At 36.8% G+C, this 19,601-nt stretch overlaps 1 protein-coding gene across 2 annotated transcripts in view; it reads right to left on the reverse strand.

Moving 5' to 3' along the window:
• The window catches only part of rnf24 (ring finger protein 24), a 36,782-nt gene extending 17,445 nt beyond the window's left edge, over positions 1 to 19,337 (reverse strand). Inside the window, exons 1-3 of one of the 2 annotated variants that reach the window (XM_058754082.1) lie at positions 18,995 to 19,337; positions 16,028 to 16,081; positions 1,126 to 1,275 (exon numbers count right to left, since the gene is read on the reverse strand). In XM_058754082.1, coding sequence (XP_058610065.1) covers positions 1,126 to 1,275; positions 16,028 to 16,044 — 167 coding nt within the window. In that variant the 5' untranslated portion in view covers positions 16,045 to 16,081; positions 18,995 to 19,337. The remainder of the gene's footprint in view (positions 1 to 1,125; positions 1,276 to 16,027; positions 16,082 to 18,994) is intronic. The other variant, XM_058754154.1, reaches the window with a different exon arrangement.
• Positions 19,338 to 19,601: the final 264 nt, after the last annotated feature.

The raw sequence follows: 19,601 nt of genomic DNA on the forward strand, positions 1-19,601 counted from the left end.
TCCATTTCTGGGACAAGTAATCATGGTTTTCTTTCAAAATGCCATACAATTGCCTTGTTGTCTTGATCATGACTTATTTTTGGTTTAGAAGCTTAGGACTTCATTTACAAACTGAACACACCATGCCTAAGAAAATGCTGCATTGCAATAGAGCTGTTCAGACATGTCATCAAGACATGGTTTGTAGACCAGTTGGTTTAAAAGTGTATTTTAAAAGTATAAATACAAATGACATTACAGTATGACTGTATAATTTACAGATAATTAAATTTTAACAACCGACCTTAATTTACTCATAAATCCTAAACTAAATCCAAAATTTCAGAGGGAACCCATTCTGAAACTGAACAGCTCTATTATACAGTATTAGAACCAAACAACAACAAACTGTGTTAATAATGTGTAGGATTAGCTTCTCTGTACTTAGCAAAAGTATAAATCAATAAAACTTGCTGATTTATCTCTACTTCTGTATTGGACAGCCACTAATAATTAAGGTATGGCTCTGAAATTCAGAGTTGGTTCAGTCTTCAAAGTAAGCATGATAAAAGCTGCCTCACATGGTATGAACTCGGTGTGAAGATGAAAGAGAACTTCTCCGTTCCATCACCATCTGTCAGCTCCCCTCTATCCTCTCACAGAAGTCTTTTAAACTCCCTTCCATTTTCTATTTTACCTTTGAGCACGGTGGATTAAACAGTTGTCTAGAGGAACACCAATCCACGCATTTGTGGCATAATCTAAGGCAGTTCGGTGTCAGCACATGAGGTTCATAGATAATTATGTTACTTTTATATTTGTGGTGTAATTGTGACTTTAATGATGCACACTGGTCCTGTTGGCAACACTCTACACCACACATTCCAACTACACCCACTTGTTCATACTGAGTAAATTTCCTTTTTCATCAACTTCCAAACGAATCATGATGCAAATTACACTTAAATGTGTGTCAGCTGTTCAATTACAACAGTTCCATTTTGTAGCCTGTATGTTTAGGGATTAAATCAAGACTTTCAAACCGTATAATTTACTGAAGAGAATAAATAAGCAAATGTATGGCATTTTGAGGCTTGTTCAAACACATACTGCTGCTGCACACATAGAAGAGCCAGGTGGTCTTACCGAATCAGGTAACAGCAGAAGAGTAGGCTGAGGATGAAGACGAAAATGGCCGTCCCAAAGACCACAATGTAGATATTGAGGGGAAGGTTCTGGAACCCTATATTCGGCATCCTGAAACTGTAATGCTGCAAATCTGAGGTCATGGATAACCTAGAATGAGACAAAGAAACATCAGTGAGTGATTTATTGATCACAACACTAATGCAAATGCTAGACCACATGCCCATTAGTGTAGTAATCCATTTATGCTGTGTCAGCTCAATCTCGAAGGAAAATAATGACCCTGTCTGCCGATGCATGTATAAGCAAATGTTCTTGTCAGTATGACTGTGATTTGATATGTGGCTTGGCTTGATTTCTGAACGGTTTCCACAACAACTGCTTATGTACCCAACAGACCAATGAATAAACTCATTAATGCATTAAATTGTGCACTGGGCAGTGCATGTAATATTCTAGTGGAGAGAGTTTGAGAACATTGGTCCTGCAGGAGCCATTAAGCAATACCCACACTGTCTGTCTGTGGGAAATTAGTGTTAACTAATCTACTGAGAGTCAGCACAGCTTTGACTTGTTCCCTTATGAGCATGTTTTTTAGATCTTTAATATATCAGATATTCACTTCAGACTGGAAAAAAATACCCGAAATTAAACCCTAAAACTGTTAACAGAAAGATGAATACATTTTCAAAACGTAAATTTAGTAATGGAGTACAGTCACCCTAAAAAGTATCTGGACACTTAGAAAAATAAAATGTAAAACGCTACCAGAGCCAAATGTTTCAAAAAGGATAAAACATGAATTCAACTGCATTAATGAAAACTGTTTAATAAAAACACTAAATAATGAAAGAAGACACGGTAATACTTCACAAAAACAGATTACCAAAACAGGTAAACATTTGAAAATGCAGTAAGGGGGAGGCAAAGTCAAATAAAACAGAACTAGTATATAATAAATGGGAAAGAACTTACCATCTTCCCCACTGGTTAGGGTGAATTTGGATAAGAGCCGCTGGTTCTCACTGTCTTATATAAGAGATGCTACACAATTGCACATTAAAGCTTCAGTATCTCTGCTGCCAGGAATGACCACATGGCAACAGTGCTCAGGACAAATCTGACTAGATGACAACAGCTCAGTAGCTGAAGGAAAAAGAGTTTCTTAAGCTTCATAAAGGACCAAATATTCACATTTCTATGTGCTTACTGTAAAACATCAGTATTCAGCTTGGTTGTTTTTTTTCACTTCCAGATTCATTCTCACTTGAAAAGTTCAATGTCCTTCAACTTATGAAGTAGCTGCTTCAGAGTTCACTCAATCCATAAGGGAAGTTGGTGACACAATGTGGGTTCAACCTCAAGGTCGAAGATGCATTGATTTGTAATTGTGCAACTAAGCTGCTTTGGGTTCAGTTATTGTGAAAATAAGCTTTATATCCAACCACATTGAAACTACAAGCCAAATCCAAGCAGGTAGCTAGTTTGTAATAGTGACTTTTATTGTCAATTCAGATTATCAAGTCAGTAGTTTTCTTAGCTTCTCCAAACTGTGCTGTTTGACCTTCTCACTCTTCAATAAGATTCATTAGTTAACATTAGTTAACAACATTAGTAAACATGAACTAATAATGATACTTCTACAGCATTTATTAATCTTAGTTAATGTTCATTTCAGCATTTACTAATGCATTATTAAAATAACAAGTTGTGTTTGTTAGCATTAGTTAATGCACTGTGAACTAACATGAATAAACAATGAACAACTATATTTTCATTAACTAACATTAACTAAGATTAATAAATAGTGCAATAAATGCATTGTTCATTGTTTGTTCATGTTAGTTAATACATTAACTAATGTTAACAAATGACACCTTATTGTAAAGTGTTACTGAAGATACTACAGGCAAAACCATTGTTTATTCAGGCACTGGTCGATTTTGAGCAATTTTGCTTCCATAACTTGTTTTCTTTCAGGCTAGTGTGTTTTGGAAAACATCCAAAACACACATTTGAGTGTTTGTTTTGCTACAATTTATCTACTTAGACTTCAATTACAACATATCTTTAAAGGCTGTTTTATCAAAATTAGTTGTTTCTCATGCACCAAGTCAGAAATTTCAACATCAGTAGCACTAACACACCAAATTTTCCAGTTCTACTGTATATTTTGAAGATTTTTATTGAAGGATTTGGTTAAATTAAACTAAATAATGAAAAACAAATAAAACTCATAATGCTGCTAAATAATGTCTTAGTCCATGATAAAATTTTAGGGTTAGTCTAAATCAAATTTTTAAGAACAGCAGGAGTCAGTGGAACATCCCAAATGTGTATGTGTGTTTGTGTGTAGGTCTTTGTTTATTTACATGTGTGAGAGTGAGAGTTTTCACTGGACATTCTTTAGGATGTACGGGCCCCCGGTGCGGGCATGTCTGGACATGCCATTAGTAGACGAGAGACACGTGAGATGGCGTGTGTAAACAAAGGGTGAGGTAGAGAAAAACTGTGTGATGTAACAGCATATGCATCTGGGTGTTAGCCATCATACTTTGTTCTCACAGACCGACTTGTACTGTTCCTATAAACATCTGACATCCTGGACCTGTCTGAATGTGAAGGCCTTTGACACATTCGGAAACGCTCCCACTTTCACCCAGATTCCTACTGAGGACCAACAGATTGTTTACTTCACCTCTCCGTCTCTGCCTGTCCTCCTTTGTCTGTGTCCATTACAGCTTTACCCATGCAAAGCGTTCTGACAGATGAGGGTAAATATCCAAACAGAAAATCAATAACCAGCTGCCTTTACACAGACACAGTTATATCAATAACAGCATCCCTCATTCTTACCGATACAGTATGTACTAGAAAACAGTAGTATTTTTTGACTAAGTTAGAGGTCTGAATCTGTCAGGCTCACAATCCCATTTTGCCGCTGTGGCAAAATACAGTTCACTGCTGTTCTCGTTTCTTTATATTGCTGTACAGCCATTAATCGTCTGAGCTCTTGTGGCCTGGTTTTTGTCACAAAGCCAAAATATACATACACACTGACATTTTAATGCCCTCAAACACAAAGATGCATGTACTTGGGAAAACTCCTCAAGTTCAGGATATGGAAAAGAATCCGGAAAGACCTACATATTAAAAGAATGAGGGGTTGGGGATGGGTTCAAGACTGGGAGAGGCTCCACTGGCTGCAGGCAAGTACTTATCTTCCTTTTCCCCTCAGTGTCAGTGTTAATATTCATTTTAATGTCACGTCTGTTGAATGATTACCTGCTAGCAAAATTTGCCACTTTTTAATTAATTTTAAAATGCAAAATATTCCTGTGTTTGCAAAGCTTCAGCAGCCATTACTCCAGATTTCAGTGTCACATGATCCTTGAGAAATCATTCTGATATGCTGATTTAGTGCTCAAGAAACATGTCTCACTGTTATCAAAGTTAAACAAAAAGATACATTACTCTGAACAAACAAAAAAACTGAGATAAAAAATAAAGGTTCTCAGTATCAGTTCAGGTATTCGTTACTACGATGGCGTTTTAGTGCCTCGTTAAAAAATAAAAAAAATCTAAGATTACGAGATTAAAGTCGTAATATTTCGAGAATAAAGTCGAAATGTTTCGATCATTTAAATCGTAGAAATTAAAGTTATAATATTTTGAGAGTATATAGCCTATTGCCGGTCCACCGGAACTGATTTGAATATTGTTGCGTCCGAGCGGCCGCATCATCTTACTGGGATGTCAATTTTAAGGACTTGAGGGAACAGCTTAATATCAAGAATATGATATTTATTAACAGACTGAACAGGAACAACTGTTTATCTTAACATAAACTCACACACTCAATCGATATTCCTTTGGGGGGCGCTGTAGCACTCTTATTTAACCCTTTTTTTAATACACTACAAATATAGCTATGTGGGATTATTAGCAGAAATCATACCATGTGTCATACTCGCGGGGACAGTATGCTTGGAAATAATATTTCATGTCTTCCATTGCATTCATTATTTGTAGTGCGCCAGCCACACAATAGCAATAGCTTAAGCTTTGTGCTTTTAATATAAAACAAAGTCTCAGCTTTCAAAATCAGTTTTATAACGAAACACAAATTCAAAAAATGATTTTCAAGACCTTTAATGTGGCGTGACAGATCGCTGTATTTATGTGAATAAATTCATTAAATTATTGTGAAAATTCCTCCACCTGCTCCGCAAAAACGTCCCAAACTTTCATTCCTCACATGTAGCCTGTTTAATTAAACAGCAATAAAACGTTCTAAAGGTTGAAGTGGACTCAAATTTGTTAACATACGTTATATTGTGGTCTTTTCTGCTGTAAACGTTAAGTGACTATTCACAAACTGTTTTATTCATGGTATACTGTAAATGAGGACATAATATTTAATGTTCTCCATTCATTATTTGTAGCGCCAGCCAACCAGTAATCACAACAATTTTGTGCTTTGTTGCTTTTACACAGCTCAGCTTTCAAATTCTGCCGGTTTTATAACGAAATACAAATTATAAATGTGTTTTTGCTCTTTATTTCAAGTTTATAGCAAGATATAAATTGAAGGAACATCGTGAGGCATAAAAGACTCACATGCCGCTTAACAAACACATTATTGCAATATAGTCTACATATTGTTTGTATTTCACTATAAAACTGACAGATTTTGAAAACTGAAATTTGGAATATCTCCCGGTGCTCCCAATCATGAGCAAAAGGCTAGAATAGCCTATCTCAAAATATTATAACTATATAATCTTTATTCTCGAAATATTACGACTTTAATCTCGTAATCTTAGATTTTTTTTTTATTTTTTTTTTTAACGAGGCACTAAAACGCCGTCGTACGTTGCTGATAATATGTGAGCAAAAACATCTTAACTACTTATAATTGGTTTGCCTCCAATTCAGTGCAGCGTCAATGTCAGGTTACAGTGAGTTGCTCAGAGACAAGAAGACAAAGTATGAGAGCTGAATGCATTTGTCACAGCATCACTTTCACCCCAGTTCACAGTCGCAGCATTCCAATTGAGACTTGTACACAAAAGCAGTTTTGATAAGTTAAAAAAACCCCACCACAATCATAAAATATACACTGATGGGGCAATATCAATAACAAGTAATTAACAGCTTGTTCTGGCTAATATAATCACTGATACATTTACTTTACTTTATGAAATATTATAATAATAAACATAAAATGAAGCATCATGCAGATGAGATGTGTCATAAATCGTTGGAAAGATCTCATCACTGAGGCACTAAAATAAACCCAGTAAAACTAAACAAATGAGTTAAAATATTGGGCTGTAATTCCATTTATAATAAACTGAATGTAATCAGTAAGTAATCAGTAAGTGCAAATAATATAACTGCTGCTATTTCAGTTACATATTTGCATTGCAAGTTTTATCTTGTAATTAATAATACAATTTAATGAGTGAAGTGATATTGCTCTGCAAACTCATTTCTGCCTACATTGTCAGCTCAGTGCAAAATTCCTAGTCCAATTTTGCTTATGAGTCTGGTCCAGAACCATTCAAACAAAACTGGCTCTTGCACATAGCTTTAAACAAGCTGAATCTTTTTCCAGGTAACAGCAGCTATCGAAACAAATCGATTTAACAAATCGTAAATGTGAAGAACCGCAGCGCTGATTCATAGTGAAACTGATTACAGTTTATGATTTTATGGCACTGCTAGGAAAAAATCTTTTGTTTACTCATGTAATAAAATCAAGAATCCACCTTGGGAGTACAGGGATTTTCCTCAAATCTGATCCTGTGATTCTGAGATGATGTTTCTTAAATGAGTAATAGACTTCTTTCCTTCCTGTTTCATTCTCGATGGACTGCAGTACAATATGCAACTTTAAAGAACCTTGCCCGTAAAGGGAATCTCCAATAGTGAGCAGGTCAGATGGTGTAAAAGCTTTAGAAACACATGTCAACTTTTCAAAAAGAAGAAGAGGGAAAGCTTGCAGAGGTCGCAGCGGGGACACTACAAATGAAAACTCCCTGTGTACCAGAGTGGCAGTTTCACGTACCAGCTTCTGCTAAGGAAGCGAGTCGCAGACACCAAATGTATTCCGGAGCCACCGTCCTGCTGTGGAAGACAACCCAAAGCACAAAAGGTGTTTTTAAGTGTCTGTCAGGCCATTGCTGCCACCCAAAATGAAGGGAAGTGAAACTAAACAGGTTCTTTTTCTGATCTTCCGTACCACAGGGTGCAATATCTAGTCTCTTCTCGCCCCTACTTCCCATTATGTCACCGAACTGACCAGACAAAGTCATTCTGCAATGCTCAGCTTGCTGTAGCGACACTGCCAAATGGTATTTTCACCTCAACAGAGGAGGAAAAGCTTTTCAATAGTGCATTGAGTCACCTTCAGAACTGAGAAGAAGTGCAGAGTAACACTGGAGTGGCCCTTGCTTGTTCAAAATGTGTTGCATTTTACAATCCTTAATGTGTTCAGATGGGTTATAAAAAGTGCTCTTGGGCTTAAAAAAGGGTTCTGACTAAACAATGATTAACGTACAGTGAGCCGTGTAGCACTTTATGGTTTTATTAAAACAAAGCAAAGACGTCTACTCTAAAGTGCCCTGTTCACATCTACTTTATTTCCTTTTTAATTTCAGTGTGAATAAAGGAGTGAGAAGTATCAATAGCCCAACTGGTGTACTTGAAATATAAGAAAGCGCTTAAAGGATTCATTTTAAGGAAACAAATCTATTCCTACAAGAAGACTTACTCACAACACTAGTAAATATCAATTATTGGTGCTTGGAAATGAAATTGCACTGGAGCTGAAAGCAAGGCTTAACAATAACCTTGAATCTTGAATAACAGAATATTAGTATCATGAACTTAGCATTTGCATTACATTAATTTATAAATATACTATTGTCTGGGAATAATTCATGATCATTCATAGTTCATTAACTGATACAACTTGAAATGTTAAAAATACATTAGTATATGTAAACATTAACAATTAATATCAAATAAATGTTGCAGAAGTATAACCCTTGAAGTAACACTTGAAACTCATTTGTAACTGAATAGGGCTTTAACTGTTATACGGTTGCATTTTTTGTTGTCTTTCTATGTGCTACCTCTCTTTTCTCTCTCTCTACATATATCTATATTGTTACATTATTACATAACAAGATCATTGGGCACAATGTCACATTCCAATTTATGTGCATTAGCTAAGCTCTAATCGCAATCCTAGACCTACTGTGCACTGCTGTGAACAATGCTAACACTAACAGTACGCCAGACAACAGAGGAAATGCCTGACTAACCACCAAACAATCTTCCCAAGCGAGAACAACCCACCAGCAGACTGGGAAAAATAAAGTGTTTACTGTACATCACATACACTGAATTCTCCCAGCTAAAGTTAATACAGACTTGTGTCAAATATCTATGTGGTCATAATTGACCTTAGTAAATCACAATGGGTATTTAGCCAATGCTAAATCTGCATAGTGAGGCTTTCAAAGCACCCATGACATCCATCTGGGGAAAACATATGTAAGGTTCACTTAAGGCGGTAGTGGTTTTAAATAAACTAGCAATAAGCTACAGTTTCGTGTCAGACTTCTGTAAAAAGACACGAGCTGAAGACACCTCCAACTGGCACAAGGTTTTGAATTTAGATAACACAAAGTTTAGAAACATATTTTGCCGTCAACCCAAGAAACTTTCATTTGAAGGCCCGAATACTACATTACTGAGGCAGTACAAAACTTCAGTACAGGGAGAATGAGTTAAATTCAAATGCCTGTGCCTTTAAACAGAACGCTAGTATTTAGGTTGCTCGCTAAGTCAGTAAGTAACTGACTTTAACTAACTTAATCTGCAAGATACCTTTCAAACTATTACTATGATGGTAGTTAAACTAAAAGAAAACTGACTGTAGAAGACTATAGTTTATACAATTGTGTCCACTATAGCACAGCCTGTGGTAAAGAGGAGTATGCAATGCACACTCATGTTGTGTTGTGTTGTGTTATGAATTGTTTCTCTAACACATTTTCAGAATGCAATGGCATGTTGAAAAACAATAAAAGAGCATTATTGTAATTTAGCAGATTATTTATCCAAACTAAGCTATAATCCAAATATTTCAGAGACATTTTCAGGTTTTAAACCTACAACCTTTTGGATACAATTAAGATATGTAACCAGTAGGCCACATCAACTAAAAGCTGTTATTAATTGCTAAATCTATAATAGATATAAATCATGTTTGACCACTCTCATGTTACTGTCTTATGGAAAAATCTTCAATATGCACAAAGTCCTGACTATAAAAGCTGGAAATGTCCATCTTTGTTATCAGTAAGAGCAAAAAAAAAAAAAACTTCTGAGGTTAAAAAACACCCTGGTATTTCTGGAAAGGAAAATAAGATACTTTCTTTTTCTCTGTCTTTAGGCCACCAGGACAATTCACCATATACTGTACACTAAGGATATGCAACTTACTTTCTAACATTCAACTTCATTTTCACATTTGCTCATGAGTCATGTCTCACTCTGACCCTCAGCACAGACGCAAAAGGAAGCATTTATCACAGTATTAGAGCTATAATTACATACTCTGTGCGCAACCCTGATTGCTAAAGTGTTTGCATAGAGATGTTGTGAAACTCAGTCAGGCAGACCATCAGCACACACTTTTATGATGATCTCTCTTATGTTGTCTGGCAGCTAAAGACCCATTGGCACACGTTAATGCATAGATATTTCACACATCCACTGAGCGGCCCAAACATATTAAATATAAATGTCATTAAAATAGACATGCAGACAATATTAAAGAGGCATCCTAACTTTCATGTCACAACATAAATGACTGATTTGAACCACCCAACACAGGACATCAGAGTCAATGCAAATTCATCACTCAAACAATCACTCCAATCACAATGGATGGCAATGGAGGTCATGTTGCAAAAATACTGGGTCAAATATTGAGTAAAATATTCCATTTTAATCCAACTTTTAACAGAGGTTGGACAAAATGTGATCACATAATTGCAATTGTCTTTTATTTATCTTTGTGTTGTTTACATTCTTTAATTTGTATATACACTTTTTGTTCAGCAGTGGTTAGTTACAAGCATTCAGTGAAGTTGGTGATTATCGGACTTCCAAAAAGGACAAATCATGTGAGCCCGTTTAGCAGAAGCGTCTGTAACCTTAACAGCCAAATTGCCTTAACAACCATAGACTTTACAATTATGAATGTACTCAGAAAGTGTGGCAAGACTTAATCAATGAGGAAGAATACTGGACGAAAACCAATGTCACAATGAAAGTGAATGAAAGGGACCACCAGAAAGTAAGGCCTAACAAACGTTGTGTCTAAACAACACAGAACTACTGCAGAAAAGGTGACAGCAAACCTCAATATTCACTTTGAAGACCCTGTTTCCACAAGAAATGACCATAGGGGACATCACAAAGTCAACATCCATGAAAGACCCACAACTGCTAAAACTATATTATATATATATATACACACACACACACACACACACACACAGTGCCGTGAAAAAATAATTGCCCCCTAAATCTATTGACTGGTTGTGCCACACTTGGCAGCAACAACTGCAATCAAGCGTTTGCGATAACTGGCAATGAGTCTTTCACATCGCTGTGGAGGAATTTTGTCCCACTCTTCTTTGCAGAATTGTTTTAATTCAGCCACATTGGAGGGTTTGAGCATGAATGGACTGTTTAAGGTCATGCCACAGCATCTCAATCGGATTTAAGTACGGACTTTGACTTGGCCACTCCAAAACCTTCATTTTGTTTTTCTTGAGCCATTCAGAGGTGGACTTGCTGGTGAGTTTGGGATCATTGTCCTGCTGCAGAACCCAAGTGTGCTTGAGCTTGAGGTCACAAACTGATTCCTGGACATTCTCCTTCAGGATTTTCTGATAAAGTGCAGAATTCATGGTTACATCAATTATGGCAAGTCCTTCAGGTCCTGAAGCTGCAAAGCAGCCCCAGACCATCACACTACCACCACCATGTTTGACTGTTGATATGATATTCTTTTTATGAAATCCTGTGTTGGTTTTATGCCAGATGTAACGGGACACACACCTTCTTAAAAAGTTCATCTTTTGTCTCATCAGTCCACAGAATTTTTGCCCAAAAGTCTTGGGGATAATCAAGATATTTTTTGGCAAATGTATGACGAGCCTTTGTGTTCTTTTTGATCAGCAATGGCTTTTGCCTTGGAACTCTCCCATGGATGCTGTTTTTACCCAGTCTCTTTCTTATTGTTGAATCATGAACACTGACCTTAATTGAGGCAAGTGAGGCCTGCAGTTCTTTAGATGTTGTTCTGGGTTCTTTTATGACCTCCTGGATGAGTCGTCATTGCGTTCTTGGAGTAATTTTGGTAGGCCGACCACTCCTGGGAAGGTTCACCACTGTACCAAGTTTTCTCCATTTGTGGATAATGGCTCTGACCGTGGTTCGTTGGAGTCCCAAAGCCTTAGAAATGGCTTTATAACCCTTTCCAGACTGATACATGTAAACTATTTTGTTTCTCATCTGTTTATGAATTTCTTAAGATTGTGGAATGATGTGTTGCTCTTTAAACATGCTTCACTTTGTCAGACAGGTTCTATTTAAGTGATTTCTTGATTCAACAGGTCTGGCAGTAATCAGGCCTGGGTTTGGCTAGTGAAATTTAACTCAGCTTTCTAAAATAATGTGTTTAATCACAGTTATTTCATGATTTAACAGGAGGGGGCAATTAATTTTTCACGGCACTGTACAGTGTATAAATTTTTGACATTTCTCATGACCTATTATCCAAATTGTATTCTTTTTTTTTTTTCCCAGTGTATTTTGGGATTGCCTTCTCCGCAAAAGATACATGTGATTCTTAAACTTGCGTCACTGAGAAGCTATTATACTGTCGTCATGCACTCTTTGTGACAAAACGAGTGTATCATGATCTAAACTTTTGTCTAGATAGGCAGAAATTAAATTACTAGGTTTTAGAACAGAGGTAAACTATATTTTTCCCCTACGACTACGTAAAGTGTTTATTCAGCTTTTCTTTCCAAGACAGTAAACTCCATTCAACTAAACACGATAAAAATAACTCTACTACTCATACTGACACCACCCTTTGACCTCTCTACAAAACTTGTGTAACTGCCATAAAAATCGACATGACACACTCATGAAGAGATACCTTGTCTGTAAGTTAAAACTCTTGTTTATCCATGGGAACACTATCAAGCAGAAAGAAGACTCCATGCTGAGTGCTTCTGGTAATCTTCCATCATAGGGAGGGTAGTTGTTACCCCCCACCATCAAGGGAGGAGTTCAATACCTCAAGGCTTAGAACTGTAAAACCGTGTTTTTACTGTCAACATGCCCCCAGTGAGCAGCAAACGTTACTCCCCCACCTAACATTGCTAGTTGATCAGTCGCTTTTAACAGCCAGTTAGACTCCAAACATGATCAATAAGGCTATATTAGGGACATTAGTTTGGGTAATTAGTATTCCTCATGTCTGTCAATAAACAGGGGCACTGGAAGGCAAAGGAATTTTATGCAATGCACAAGATTCTGCATTTCCAAAAAAAAAAAAAAACAGGCGAACAGAACTTTCGCAACAGAGTCCCAAGCCAATTTCCAGCAACATATGTCAAGCCCCTGCATTTGAACAAAGGCTGCAGTCTGAATCTGAAGTGGAAATTTCCACTGAGCCTTGAGCCCTGGCTATCCCAGTTGCACATTTGAAACTTAATATTACAACAAAACTAGAAGGCCTGCAGCTTTGTAAGAGGAGTGGTGTGGCTTCTGACAGTGTCGGTGCCAGGTTAGTGAGAATATGTGGTCACCAGTTTATAACTTCATCTTACATATAGTACCTAACAAGATTTGATGGTCTTGCAGAACCGTGTCAACAGTAGGAGTCACTTACAGTTACGGGGGAAAAAATTAAATAAAAAAAATAAAAAAACTAGAATGCCCTGCAAATGAACTGATATTACAAAGCTTGCTTTCAAGGCTTCAACTCAGCTGAGAGAATAATAGATCGTATCAAACAATGACTCTGCCAACATCTGCAAAAATAAACACTTTTCTTATCAGTGTGATGAGTTTCCCCTAGTCAATCTTAAAGGATGGTGCTTCTTTGAAAAACTAACTTCTAACTCCAAATCAACTCACAATTTCACAAACTCAATCTTTATTCATTTATTTGTATTTTTAAGATTAATTGTTGATCAAGTTACATTGAAATTTTATACTCTCAAAAATTAAGAACACTTTATTTGCAGCTTAATAATCACATTAATGTGAACATTGCTTGGAAAAGAGAACTTTGTCACAACTGTAACAACATATAAGCATATACACTACCGTTCAAAAGTCAGAAATCAATAAGATTTGCATTTAAGAAATACATACTTTTATTTTTATATTTTACTTTTATATCAGCAAGGACACAATCAATTAATCAAAACTGACAGCAAAGGAAAAAAATGAATCGTGATTTTAATAAATATTATACAGCACAACATTTTTCAAAATAGAAAATAAGAAATGTTTCTTAAACACCAAATCAGCATTAGAATGATTTCTGAAGGATCATATGATACTAAAGACTGGAGTAATAATGCTGAAAATTCAACTTTGCCATCATAAACCATTGTTTTTACTGATTTTGCTCAACCTAGGTCATCAAAAGAGACTTCTTTCAAAAACATTTCAATAAAATGAGCTTGATGAACAAATGGTTGTAAATGCATTTTGACAGATCCAAAGCCATATTAAATATATAAATGTGGTCATCCTAATGGATTGTTGGTCTTTCCTGAGCAAATGCAAATCTTGTACATCTACTGCATCTCTGACCCATGTGAAGTGAAACTTTACCACATTAATAACCACATAATTCAGTCTGTGCATGATCAATTCAATCATCTAAGTCATCAAAGAATTGCATTAAAAAAATAGTCTCAGCTCAGTGTGTGTGGGCAGTGAGATTAATACACTGTTTAATCCAGGGCAATGGTGTTTCTCCTACAGCTAATTAATCCACTTTAAGAAGCAGAGCTGCAGGTGAGGGATTAGACAGGACAGAGAAGAGGAGCCAAACCCTTATGACTTTATATCTGAGGAATACAAAAGGAGAAATATTGCCTTTTTGTGTTGCACAAAAGCAAGAATGTCATATGGGTTTGGAACAACATGAGGGTGAGCAAACGACAGAATATTCATTTCTGGGTGAATGGGAATACGCACTGCAGACTAAGCACAGGAATAGAGAAGATATGATTTATAGGTCCAGAAGGATGATGAATACTCCACATGCTATCAAATAGCTTATTTTGCAATTATTCTCTCCAATGCTCTGCTGTGCTGAGAGTGCAAGCTAGCTTGATATACTGATCTGAGTGGTTTAATGATCCTAAATGTACGCAAGAGGGCAAGTGTCCTGTCTTGTGAGCTTAAACAGTAACATGAGATGGTACAAACAAGCTGTAGAAGTGACACCAGCAGCTGTTGCCCCTAATTTACCCTCTCAGCCGACATTCCCCACAGGGCCCTCATAAACAACTCTGTATTTCTTTTTGCCGGTCTTTCTTGTGGTCTTTAATTCTCATCTTCTTTTCATCATGTGGCCATGTATATACTGTACACAAAATATGCATGCAATAATCCTTTGTTTACATTGGTATTAGACAAGTATCCTTCGTACTGAATCAGTGTTTCTAAATCAACACAGAAGGATTTTTTTCAATGAAACTATAAAAACTCCAGATTCCAGAAATACCGGAGCAAGTGTTCATTAAAGAGACTGTTGATGCAAGCTGTTGATGCAAGACATTATGAAGGTGAGGGAACTCAGCTGAATGATCAATCACACAAGGGACAGTTTTAATCTTACAGAATGTATGGGGAATTTCTATAACTGCATTTTGGTGATAAATTAACTTTAAAGGAACAGTTCACCCAAAAATGAAAATTTGCTGAAAACCAACTCAAGGCCATTCAAGATGTAAATAAGGTTGTTTCCTCATCTGAACAGATTTGGAGCAATTTAGCATTGCATCTCTTACTCACCACCAATGGATTCTCTGCAGTGAATGGGTGCCGTCAGAATGAGAGTTCAAACAACTGATAAAAACATTACAATAATCCACGCAACTCCAGTTCATCAATGCATGTCGTGTGAAGTGAAAAGCTGCGTGTTTGTAATAAACAAACTCATAATTAAGACATTTTTATACTTCAAACCATTACTTCTGGCTAAATCCATAGCAATGCTTCTCCAGCAACAAAGTTGTCCTGTTAGAAACAGGAGAGAACACAAAGACCAAGCACTGTTTACAAGCAAAAACATTTCTAAACAAATATGTCAGTGGATTTGGATGTGAGAGGACTTTCCACTGGAGAAAGCCTTATTATGGATTTATGAACCGGTATTTTGGCCAGAAGTGACAGTTAAAATTTGTTGGACTGGAAAAAAACATTGGATTTGTTTCTTACAAATGCAGCTTTTCACATCACAAGACGTCAACTGAAGTTGTGTGGATTGTTATGATATTTTTTATCAGCTATTTGGACTCTCATTCTGATGGCACCCATTCACTGCAAAGGATCCATTGGTAAGCAAGTGATGCTTAATTTCTCAAAATCTGTTATATTGAAAAAACAGACAAACAAACAAAAAAACTCTACATCAAAATCTACATGTTAGATGGTCTGAGGGTAAGTAAATTGACAGTAAATTATCATTTTTTGGGCAAACTATTCCTTTAAAGGACCAGACAACTTGAACTCAACTATCAAGTATGTTGTAAAGCATTATATTAAGACTTACACTGGCAGATATATCATCTTTGTGGATTTTAGGCAGGATTCAGAATTCAGGAGCCTGCAAAACATGATGACTAATTCACATCTGTGTCTTTGAAACTTACATAATCTTTTTATTTTTATTTTATTTATTTATTTTTTTTTACAAAAGAGTTTTGAGGGGAACAAACATGCAAATCCAGCTGATGACGAATCGCCTCACTATCTAGAATGTGTTTCCACATATTCTACCAGAATAAAACAATTTCCAGTCTTATCAAAAGAAAAAATACTAATAATTAGGAATAATTTAATTAACTACACTTACCACAAATGACCCTTGAGTCATATCTGGCATGTGTAAAACTATTCATAAGCATCATGCAAACCTCAAAGTCAGGCTAGGTTCAACAGCTCATTTGCATGTTTAGTAACCTCAATGTTATATTAGAAAAACCCGAATTTATGTCAATCATAAGCATACAGCATCATACAAGCATATTGTACATTACATTACAAAGCAGAAACATCAGAAATGACCACTTTGGTTTTAAATGTCAGCATGTTAAAATAAACTAAACACAGTGAAAACAGATGGATTTTAGGGTCAGTTGCCACTGAATAAACTGCTTTTAGCAGTGAGCTGTAGGCAAATGTTTATAGTTTTTGAGCGCTGCTCCAAATAAGGTCACACTGCTGACCTCTACACCATAGGGGGCTGTTATTTTCATTGTCTAATACCAAGCAGCCAGGATGGCATAAGGCAAACTGACATCTCTGGACATTGTGCACAAAAACAAGTTCCTGATTAGTTCTTATTATGTGCCGTACATGTCGTTCAGCCAGCTACACTGAAAAACAGCATGCACAAGCTTGGTGTATTACACCAGAGACCAGACCTGCCTGCTTGATGAAGTGAGGGATGCAATTAAAGTAAATGAAATTTATTGCCATGACAAATTAAGAAGAAAGCTGTGGTTTGGATTTCTTTATAATATAAAGTTTACATGTGCACTAGTTAAATCAGTATTTATGGTATTTAACAGGTAGGCCAAGACCCAAAATGGTTTGCTGGTCTGTTCTGATATAGGGCATCTAAAGTAAAAAAAAATTACACGTCAATGATACCCAATTATAATTGTGCACAACTACGACAGCAAAGCGGTCAGTGTAACTCTACTATGTTTTGGCACAAATTCATCTTTTACTTTTACTAGACAGTCACCAAATTAGGCAAACAATAAAATGGACATGCCCTCATCCATGCATCCATGACTAAAACTAAGTTTTAAAAAAGTAAGACCCAAAATACAGGTTTATCACTGGATGGACCTACCAATGAACCTATGCTTATGCATTTTGTCATGTGATATCTCAACTTAGGCAACTTTAAATCAAGTTTAAGTGTACCATAACTAAACATTCTCCAGCGCTGGAGTTCATAATGAAGTGCACAGCTTACTATTGTGTTTACTTTGTGTAACAGAAGCACGTGGTAAACAAACAGCTGGGGTCAGGCCAGCACGCGCCTCGAACTTTCTGCTCTCGCGCCTCCTTTTATTATCATCATGACGTCGAGAAGTTTGACACCACACGTGAATGAACGAGCATTCAGAAAAAAAACCCTGTTGCAGTGGCAGACACAGCAAATAAAGGCGTCAATACTGCTCTAATTCAGAGGTAAACTCGTTTGAGTTCCATTCAATCAGTCAAACCACCGATGAATACGTTACTCCAGTTATATTTGCAGCGGACTGATAGTAGGTGGTGTTTCTGGAGTCTATACGGAGTAATGAATGCTCTCTGCTTGTAAAAGCAGACGCATATATGTCTAATTGTAATTAACATGAACATTATACGCCTATTAGCGACATTAAACGCCGTGTCTACACCGGACGCGACAATTGTCGTATCGCGTCGCAACAGCTAAAGTGTGTCTACAATTGACGCGACAAAGCGACCGTTGCAAATCATTTCAACTTTGTGTCAGATAGTCATAAACCGAACGAGGCATCAGTTTAATATCGGGGATTTGTCGTGCCGTGCCGCTCGCGTCCGGTGTAGACACGATAGCTCACTAGCCGTTCTGCTATCTAAAGCATAATAGGGCAATCCGACTCATTACTGCGAATTGATTCGTTCGAACAGTTAGTTTCAAAGAATCATTTAAAAATGATTCAACGTTCTTTTACGTCATGACGTCTCTGCGTCATCCCTGACATCCCGCTGAGGCATGAAGCTTCAATAAAGCTTTCTTATGTAAGCACATATTGCTGCTTATTACGTTTTTTATTGCATTTTATTATTACTAACAATACTACATTATTGTAATTCGCTCCAGGGGTTCATAGTAGCACACATTTTGTTTAGAATTTAAAATAACATGCATTTACATTAAACTACTAATTCTCCTAAATCTGAAAAGTGTATTCACGCCCAAATAAAATTATATTTATTAAAACCAAGGATTGTTGCTTGATATAGCAGTCAATAAATTGGTAAAATATTTCCAATTTTTTTTTTTTTTACATGTGATATTTAAGTTATTTGGTTATTAGAGTAACTTTCATAGTTTTCGTCCTATCAGTGAAATCCTTGGTTCAATCCAAATCCTCGGAAAAGCGGACATTTTCGAGAGAAGCGGTTCTCACTCAATAAATCGACGGGATGTCGAATCACGAACCGTACGGATCGATTCATTCCGATTCCTAAAAGAAAGGTGTTTTGTGAAACGGTTCAACCGAAACACTACAGAGATCCGACTCAAATGAACGATTCGCTCACGATTCGGACACATTAAACAGCGGGCTAACGGAGTCAGCAACGTTAAAAGACGGTTAATGTATTTTAACCTTCTGTCTAAGGGTCGCGCTTTAATCGGTGCACTCGAGGAATAAACACTGCCAAGGAAGAATGTCTGTTTATGATAGTGTAACAACCACATGATGTATGTATTTATTGCTCATGTGGAGGTGTAGTATTATGGACTTACCAGCCGTTTCTCCGCCACTCCTCCCTCCTGCTCGATCACAAACCCAAACAGAAAGAGCTCAAATTCTGCGCCTCCGCAATATAACACACTTCTATTCTACCTTCTTCTAACAACCGACCATAAATAAATCAAATCAAGCCTTTAAATGTGCACAAATCGTACGCATTATTAACAAATCAATGATCGTATAAACACAAGCATCGCAGGCTGCAAGTTAACTGATGCTCATAAAACAGAAAGTAAATTCGCGCCCCTGATATACGTCTTCATGGGATGGTCGATTGAGATATTTGGTGGTAGATGTGAACTCTGCACGTAGCTCACGACAAGAGCAGGTCCCTCCTCCTTTATCAGAGAGAGAGAGAGAATGAGGGGAGAGAGAGAGAGGAGTTGAGTCTGGGCGTGTGGGGAGGGATGCGGATGCTTTCACAAAGGGAGGGGCAGATTCTTACATTCATACGTAGCTCCTTACATTATATGTGACCCTGGACCTCAAAACCTTGAGTCTTAAGTTGCACGGGTATATTTATAGCAATAGCCAAAAATACATTGTATAGGTCAAAATTATTGATTTTTCTTTTATGCCAAAAATCATTAGGATATTAAG

This window comes from Onychostoma macrolepis, chromosome 01, assembly GCF_012432095.1.
Source record: "Onychostoma macrolepis isolate SWU-2019 chromosome 01, ASM1243209v1, whole genome shotgun sequence".
Taxonomy (NCBI): Eukaryota; Metazoa; Chordata; class Actinopteri; order Cypriniformes; family Cyprinidae; genus Onychostoma; species Onychostoma macrolepis.